At 43.1% G+C, this 9,194-nt stretch overlaps 1 protein-coding gene across 3 annotated transcripts in view; it reads right to left on the minus strand.

Moving 5' to 3' along the window:
* LOC309627723 (uncharacterized protein) overlaps nucleotides 1-8,986 on the minus strand; it is a 75,657-nt gene extending 66,671 nt beyond the window's left edge. For 2 of the 3 annotated variants that reach the window (XM_082389874.1, XM_082389875.1), the window contains exon 1: nucleotides 5,544-8,986. In XM_082389874.1, the coding sequence (XP_082246000.1) occupies nucleotides 5,544-5,843 (300 nt within the window). In that variant the 5' untranslated portion in view covers nucleotides 5,844-8,986. Of the gene's footprint in view, nucleotides 1-5,224; nucleotides 5,522-5,543 lie in introns of those variants that run through there. The other variant, XR_014243927.1, reaches the window with a different exon arrangement.
* Nucleotides 8,987-9,194: the final 208 nt, after the last annotated feature.

Genomic DNA, 9,194 nt, shown 5'->3' on the forward strand with positions numbered 1-9,194 from the left:
AGGGCTGAAAAGTTTTTTTTGCACTGAGATACCTAACCAGCAATTATCTGGGGCAACAGTTTGGCCAAAGAGCCTGAGTTCCCTGGCTCAACTCCCCTCCTGGGGATCCCAGAGCTTTTATATTAAAATAGATTAAGTGGACAGGGAACAAAAAGAAGAAAAACTTCTAGAACTCCTCCTATAAGATCAAAACTTGATTGGATCCTAATGAAGGCTAAAGTTCAAGGTAAAACAGTTGACAGAATTGAGATGAAAGTGTATAAAACTGGTATATTTAAATGTGCTTTATATAAGATGGTTATATCTCTTTTAATTATATTGTGGGGTAGGCATGTTTCACTGGGGAATGCTTCCCCTGTGTGGTATAAGACAAGGCATATAAATATGCACCTTGGAAAATATTAATTGAACATACTAAAGGAAACCAATAGGGTTACCTGAGCCACACAAATAAGTAAAAACTGGGAACTAACATTCAAGGGCTAAAAAAACAAAAATAGTGATTTTTCTTTGGGTTTAAACTTGTAAACTCAGAAAGAAGGTCTTTGCTGAATGCCATATACAAGACTTTGAAGGCGTGATAAATTAAACACCAAAGTTCTAGAACATAGAACTCGTAAACTTCAGTTTAGTTAGAAATCTTCTCACTGATATAATATATAGTTGGACAAATCAATCTTTTAGTATCCTTTAGGTGACAGACCTGTTCTTTAGGGAACTAAAAGCGACTGTCTCTCTTGCAAATCTCTACAAACCTGAAATGTACAAACAGGCCACAAGGACCTGAGACTGAGCCTAGTTAGCCCAATCAGGCAAGGCCTGAAACCAAGAAAAAAAAAAAAAAATGACAAAAGTGTTGTCGAAAACCCGGCCTCTGTTCACCAGTGCTGAATAGAAACACGGAGACACAGTTTTGGAGGAGTAGAAGAGAGTAGCTTTCTTACTTTTCCAGGCAAAGGGGGCCACAGCAGGCTAACACCCTCAAGACTGTGCCCCCCTTCCTGGGAAATAGGAAGGGTCTTATAGTTTCAGGGTGGAAAATAGGGCTGTACATAAAATCGGAGCTGATCTAGTATTGCATTCTTCTTTCCTCCTGGAGACGTTGAGATCATTAGGGCTGGGGTCAGGTGGTTCTGGAACAGGTTCTGGTGGTACTCGGGGTTATCATTCTGTGACCTTCTTTCTGGAATGAAAAATGCTCACAAGGAAAGGAGTGTTAGGGAGTGCTGTCTTGGAGAAGTAAACGTCAGCTGCATAGTACAACTTTAGCTAGCGGGCAATCATTTTCAGAGTGCAATCAAGCAAGTAAGAGAAGGGGGGGGAAAAAACATCTATAGGAGACCAGTTGAATGGGTGGAAAGAATGAGGGCTGAATAAGGGCTAACATAATGGGGGTGCCGCAACTAGTTTCTGCTACAAAAGTGGCAGTTTTAAAATTCAAACTGCTAAGAATGCTCCCTCAGCCAAACTTTACAAATAGTAAAGCCTTAGTCATCTGAGCAAGCAACTTTAATGTATTCCAACTGTTCTTTGTAAACTCGTATGTTTACATTGTAATACCTGATTCACAACTAAGTTTTGAAGTGAAGCCATGAGATCTCTAGTTTTGCCTATTTATATTATATGTCTTGTGTATACATTATACATATGAGATATCTCTACCTCTGGAAAGTATTATCAAAATTGAATTTATAAAGAGCTCTATTTAATTTAAAAGAAAGCACTTACAAATTAAATATAAAGAAATCGGCCAAAATGACTTTCAGGTTCACATGAATTGGGAAATATTCAATATTAACTTGATACCTGGTATTAAAGTTTGTTTGTTGAACTAATTAATATAGACATGTCTTTAGAGTCATCAACATTAACTATGACACTATTGTACCTAGGTTTAACAGAAGTCAAATAAGACTTATTATATCTGTTGCAAGGAAAATAACTTGATATGATGAGACTTTAGATGTAAAAGATATAAAAGCTTTGGGTAAACTCTTGACAAATAATTATATTTTATAAACGTCTACTTAAAATGACCTTTCCAGATATTTGGTAAAGTTCTAGAGTTGTGCTAATTTAAGATGCAAGTTTATTGAATAGCTAGACAATTTCCAAAAACATAAGATACTGAGACATCAATTACTAAATAGAAAAACTAAAGATATTTAGGACTATTAATAAAAGTGTTTGGTGCCACCCTGAGATGTTCTCCATAAAAAAACCAAATGTTTTTAGAAATTACCACTGGTATTTATGTACACCGTAATGAATGCTAATGTAAAAGACCATCGTAATTGCTTACTTCTTAACTTTCACTAGATATTAAGGTTTTTAAGAGTTGAGGACTCTGGACTTCTCTCGTGGCACAGTGGTTAAGAATCCGCTTGCCAATGCAGGGGACACATGTTCGATCCCTGGCCCGGGAAGATCCCACATGCCACAGAGCAATTAAGCCCGTGCACCACAACTACTGAGCCTGTGCTCTACAGCCCATGAGCCACAACTACTGAAGCCCACGCACTCTAGGGCCCGTGTACCACAACTACTGAGCCTGCGCACCTAGAGCCCATGCTATGCAACAAGAGAAGCCAAGGCAATGAGAAGCCCGCGCACCGCAATGAAGAGTAGCCCCTGCTCGCCACAACTAGAGAAAGCCCGCACGCAGCAACGAAGACCCACGGCAGCCAAAAAAAAAAAGAAAAAGAAGAAAGGACAATAGATTTGAAAGATCCTCTTTCACAAAAGAGGGTATCAAAATGGCCAATAAGTGTATAATATGCTTATATAAGAGTCATAAGATGTTATTACTCACGAGGGGAATTTAAATTTAAAAAAAAAAGTTGCGGATTCTAATTTAAACACGTAATTAAAGCTAATAGGAATAAAACAGAAACATTTCAGTACACAGTAGGAAAGCAGAATGTGTGTTTTTAGTTATGAGGAATGGAATTACATTTTATTGAGGAAAAAAATTCTGTGCATGGTCAGGATTAACTAAATTTAGATTGGAGTTAATTAAGTAAATGGATTTTGTTAAGTAAGCTAGTACAAGACTGGAAGCTAAACAAAGTTTCTTAGAGTTTTTCTTTTTGATAACAGATTGAGTGAGGTTCTGTGACCTTAAGTGATCTGTATTTTTTTTTAATCTTTTTGTGACTTTGGTTAAATGAATAAGTATTGTTTCATAGAGACCTATGATCCTGTTGTGTTTTAAAACCTTTTTGATATTTTTAACAAACTTCCCAAATATCAAAATCTAAGTCTCTTTTAGCCTCCAACTGACTGTGGGATGCTTTAAGGAGCATCCTGAGACAGCTCAGAGATGAATGTTACACTAATTAAGTTTATTTGGTATGTTAACTTACTTCAAAACATTGTCCAGTGATTGGAGATGAACCTTAGGTTATAGTGTATGGATAGATGTTATTAATATAGCTATTCCAAAATTTATATGAAATTCCTAACATCTAATATAATGTTATCAGCCATAATTCTAGTTATTCTAAAATGTTATATGTCACAGAAATATCCAAGTTTCCTGATAATTGCATTGTACTCAAATCTTTAACCATGCTCAAATTTTAAGTTTTGTCCTTTATAGACAATCATTATTTTACACTGATGCTTTTACAAAATGAAGATTTTCAAGAAGACTCATAAAAAGAACTTTTAAACAAATATAAGTTTCTGATAGCCTTTAGATAATAGCACTGAACTGGGTAACAAATGACAAAACTCTAATGGAAAACCTGATTACTTCATCCAGATCAACAGGAAGTAATTACATGGGACTGAACGAACTTTGTTTTCCAGAAAAACCTTTTCTCTTATGCTATGACCTACAAGTTGATAAAGCATACCTTTGTAAACAAAGATGAAACATTTATCTTTTTCTCTCTACTTGATCCTTCCAGAATTTGGCTTCTCCAGCTGGCTCTCCTGTGGACTTGATGGTTTATTATTGGGTTGGCCAAAAAGTTCGTTCGGCCAGTGAATACGTTGTCCAGTAAAGTTCTTTGTGAAAATGAAAAACGTGTCTTGGGACTTTCCTGGTGGTCCAGTGGGTAAGACTCCGAGCTCCCAAAGCAGGGGGCCCGGGTTCGATCCCTGGTCGGGAAACTAGATCCCGCATGCATGCCGCAACTAAGAGTCTGCATGCCGCAACTAAGAAGTCTGCGTGCTGCAACTAAAAGATCCCATATGCTGCAACTAAAGATCCCACATGCCTCAACGAAGATCCCGTGTGTCGCAACTAAGACATGGCGCAGCCAAAATAAATAAATTAATTAATAAATTAAAAAAAAAAGAGTCTGGCACGAAGTAAATGCTCAATGTTAAAAAAAAGAAAAAAGTCTTTAAACTTAAAACCGAACGAACTTTTTGGCCAGCCCAATACAACTGGATTTCAACTAGTTATACTAATCATTGTTTTAATTTGTTCTTTGTTTCCAAATTGTTTATAATTTGTCTCCCTGTTGCACTATGACCTTGTCAGTGTTACTACCTACGTTACTTATGCCCTGTCTATTTTGCTGTCTCTTACAGTACTCAGTGTGTAACCAGGCCTCCAACAAAATTGATGGCTAAACATCGTGAGGAAATAAATCACATTTGTAACTCTACATAGAATAACTGTAATAGTGTGATTCTAGGTATGGGAACAAGCAACAAGGGAAAATATCTCCTGGATCATAATAGACTAGTAAGACAGAGGATCCAGAGAATCTTTATCAACAGGGCCTAACCCAGAAATTAGCCCCTGCAGTGGCGTATCAACACGAATTTTCGCCTGATCTGGGATGAGCCTCCTAGCGCCATGGGACAAAAACTGGTCATGAAATGTCTCCCAAATGTTGGTCGAATTTCAGACCAAGAGGAGGAACTGATAAATGAAATATTGCCTGCCATATCAATAAACAAAAGATATCAGTCATCAGTCACCTCATGGTGAGCTGGTGAACCCTGAGGGAACTCAGGAAGGAAAAGAATACCTGCCATCTAGCAGCCATCAGACTGCAGCCACTCACAAAGGTGAGCCCTGAGGAATCTCAGGATGTGAAAACACAGGATACTGGCCCAGATAGCTGAGGTGCATATCAAAGGAATGATTTCAGTGAGCCGCCCAGGCTCTTGCACCTTCCCATACATACAAAAGCGCTCAATTCCTCAACTTGACATATCTGTCTTTCTTTAACTAACAACAATCTTTTGACATTCAGACTACCTGCCCTTTGTCGCAAAACTCCTGTATATGCTGGCTCACGGAGCAGTTCTCTCAGGGTTACTTGACGTGCTGCCTCCCAGCTTGAAGTCCTAAAAATTCCTGCCAAATAAAACGTTCAACTTTCAGGCTGTAAAAATACTTTTGAGTCGACAGGTGTGACTTCCAGGGCAGAGATGCTCTCCTGCCCCCGCTGTCTGTAGTGCCCGGCAGCCGAGGGGACCCAAAGGACCACCGGGTGTGAGGCGGCCCTGGCGCCCCCAGCCCTGCTCCACCCTGGAGCCCAGCAGCCCCGCAGCGCCCCTCCTCCACCCAGCCCCACCTGCCGGCCGCCACAGCCGTGCTCCAGCTCCACGTCACTGCCCGAGGCCAGCTTGGCGGAGGCGGCAGCCAAGGCCCCAAACGCATCGGCGCCGGCGCACGGGCAGCTGAACATGCCCCAGAAGCGGCGCCGCATCGCGCCGGCCTGCAGGCGCAGGGGGGATTCGGGGTGAGGCGTCAGGGAGGGCGGCGCACACACACCGCCGCCTGCGACCTGCGACCTAGCCGCCACGGTGCGCTCCGCCACACCTCCGTGTGTCCCCAGCGCCATCCACGGGCCCGGCGCAGTACGCTCCGCCATTGGACGGCGGCCTCACGTGACGTGAGGCTTACGTCAGTGGGTTGGCCAATGGAGGCTCCGCGAGGGCCTCGAGGGGCGGGGCCGTCGGCTGCGGTCCTGTCGCCCTTGTCCCCAAGGTGAGCCGCCTCCGCGTTAGGTTTACGCTTTCCGGGGAGCTCTCCGGGAACGTTGTCCGAGGCTGACAGTGGTACTGTGCTAGCTGTTGTAGAATAACTCTTCGTGGTCTAGCAGTTTCAATCCTTGCCACTGGGGGAGGTCAACCATCAGCTTCCCCAGGGATTTTTTAAAACGCCGAATCCCGGTCCTGCCCCACACCCATTGAATCAGAAGCTGCCTTTTAACAAGACTCCCAGGAGACTGACCTACACCTCGTTCCGCAAAGCACAAAACGTAGAGATGCTTCGGCAGAGGGCGCTAGAGACCTGCAGACTCAGCAAGAAAGGGGGCTGGGGGGGTGGGGCGGGGGAGGTGGAGGTTAAGGCTTCTCGCAAATCAAATGGCCCAGATGGATACACGCTCATTGTAGGAAATTTAGAAAGCATAATTAGAAGAAAATGTCATCCGTAATCACCCGACTCAGGTAATCAGGATTAACATTACTTCCAATTTCCAATGCACTTAAATACTTTTAAAATGTTTTCGTTTAAGAAGTAGTACATTTCTTTGAAAATAAACTGCTATTGAGGTGTATAAAGGCCTACTTCCACCCTCCAGGAAAGTCGTTGTTATTACAGAACTTTTCCTCTATGTATAGCTTTATATATAGCACACGTTAAAAAATAGTATATGTATGGGACTTTTTTTCTAAACATGATTTCACAGTGCGCGTACTGTCCAGCAGCATTCTTTTTTTCCATTCAGTAAATGTTCATGTTAGTCCTTACTTGCCCTTCTCTCTCACAAGGTGGCTTTGTGGCTCTAATAAAAGCCAGGAAGGTTAGGGACTTCCCTGGCCAGTCCAGTGGTTAAGACTCCATGCTTCCAGTACAGGGGGCACTGGTTCAATCCCTAGTTGGGGAACTAAGATCCCACATGCCTGCAGCGCAGTGTGGCCAAAAACAAAACAAAAAACTCAAAAAAACATGGTACAAACTGTCTCATTTTGCAGCTAAGAAAATGGAGGCTCAGAGAGGCACGGTGCCACTGAACCAAGAGCTGTGTGAGATGATCCCCTCGGAAAGCTCTTATGTTACTTGGAACCTACAGGAAATTGAGTGGTGTTGCACTGGATCAACTCTTCATGCTTTATAAGGAGTTTTCTTAGAACAAACGATGCCCCCGCCTAGCACGAGAGCATCTCAGAGCCACCTCCTCTGTCGGAGGAGGTTGTGTGTTTGTGTGTCTGTTTCCCTGTTAGCCTGCAAGCTCCTTGAGGGCAAGGACACATTTATTTCTTCTCTAGGTCCCCAGTGCCCAGCACAGGGCCTTGTTCTGGTGATGATGGTTGAGTTGATACCGTTTTGGGACACCCTGCTGGGAAGTGATTTCTGTCTCCTGGACAAAAGCTCCTGTGTGCGTACGTATCACCTGCTAGCATCCTTGTTAAAATGAAGATTCTGATTTAGGTCTGGAGCCGGATTGAGGTTCTGCATTTCTACCAGGCTCCCAGATGGTGCTATGCAGGCGTGGTGGGGTGGCGAGACCACACTGAGTAGCAAGACTGTAATTGACCGTTGCCCTCAGCACACTCACACAACTTGTAGCATACTTGCCTCCCTAACTGGGCTCCATCAGGCAGGTGCCATGCATGCTTTCTCCTTGTTTCTGCCACAGTGCCCAATACTGTGACCAGCTCCTGTCCTTGCTACAAGTGTTTGAGTGAACAGACTATGATTTGATTATAAAAGATAAATAAAATTTAAAGCTTACTAACAGCATTGTAACCGAAAGTGGGGTCCGGCTGCTTGCCACTCAAAAGCCAATAAAGAGGCAAGATTGGCGGAAAGGAAAGTTTGCTTTATTGCGGATGCTGGCAACAGTGGGTTGGGGGTGCTGTCCTCTGGAGGTGGGGAGACCGTAAGGAAGGAGGCCAGAGGCGGGAACCTTACCAGCAGGAGACATGGAGACCAGCTGAGTTTTCAAAGCTCTTCCAGCCCAGAGAGTCTGCCTGGATCTGGAGATTGTGGTCCCATGCAGAGGGCACCAGGCACTACAGGTCCAAGGAGGGCTTATTTGCTGGCACATCTTTCCCAGTACCCTCAGTCCCAGGACAATCCAGCCTTGGAACCCAAGCCTGCTCAGGCTCCAGGGATGTGACTCCAGCCCAGGTCACCGAGGTCTGTTGGGAACATAGTAGGCATTTCTTTTTTTTTTTTTTAATTTAATTAATTGTTATTTTATATTGGAGTATAGTTGATTTACAATGTTGTGTTGTTTTAGGTGTTCAGCAACTTGATTCAGTTCTACATAGATGTATATCTGTTCTTTTTTGGATTCTTTTCCCATATATGTTATTACGAGTTTTGAGTAGAGTTCCCTGTGCTAGACAGTAGATCCTTGTTGATTATCTATTTTATATATATATTAGGGTGTATGTGCTAATCCCAGCCTTTGCATTTACCCCTTTCCTCTACCTTTCCCCTTTAGTAATCTTAGGTTTGTTTTCTAAGTCTGTGAGCCTGTTTCTGCTTTGTAAATTGGTTCCTTTGTATCAATTTTTGGATTCCACCTATAAGTGATATCATATATTTGTCTTTCCTTTCTGACTTACTTCACTTAATATGATCATCCCTAGGTCCATCCATGTTGCTGCAAGTGGCATTATTTCATTCTTTTTTATGGCTGAGTAGTATTTCATTGTCTATATGTACCACATCTTCTTTATCTTTTCACCTTGTCTGTGAGCACTTTGGTTGCTTCCATGTCTTGGCTATTGTAAATCTGGCTGCAGTGGACGTTGGGATGTGTGGGTCAGAGGAGAGCACTGGGCAGAGGAATCAGCAGGTGTAAAGGCCTAGAGCCGGGAAAACACTTGGCAAGTTTGAGGAACAGAAGGTCTGGCTGGAGGACAGGGATGGGGGGAGAATGGACTGAATGATACCGGGGAGGTAGAGGGAGCCAGACCAGTGTACACAGTTTGGATTTTATTCTATCTGCAATGGAAAGGGATTCCATAGAGCAATGGCATGATCTGAGTCACTATTTTTTTTAATTAATTAATTTATTTATTTATGGCTTTGTTGGGTCTTCGTTTCTGTGCGAGGGCTTCCTCCAGTTGTGGCAAGCGGGGGCCACTCTTCATCGCGGTGCGCGGGGCTCTCACTATCGCGGCCTCTCTTGTTGCGGAGCACAGGCTCCAGACGCGCAGGCTCAGTAGTTGTGGCTCACGGGCCCAGTTGCTCCGTGGCATGT

The sequence above is a fragment of the Balaenoptera borealis genome (genome assembly GCF_965194805.1).
Source record: "Balaenoptera borealis genome assembly, chromosome: 4".
Lineage (NCBI taxonomy): Eukaryota > Metazoa > Chordata > Mammalia > Artiodactyla > Balaenopteridae > Balaenoptera > Balaenoptera borealis.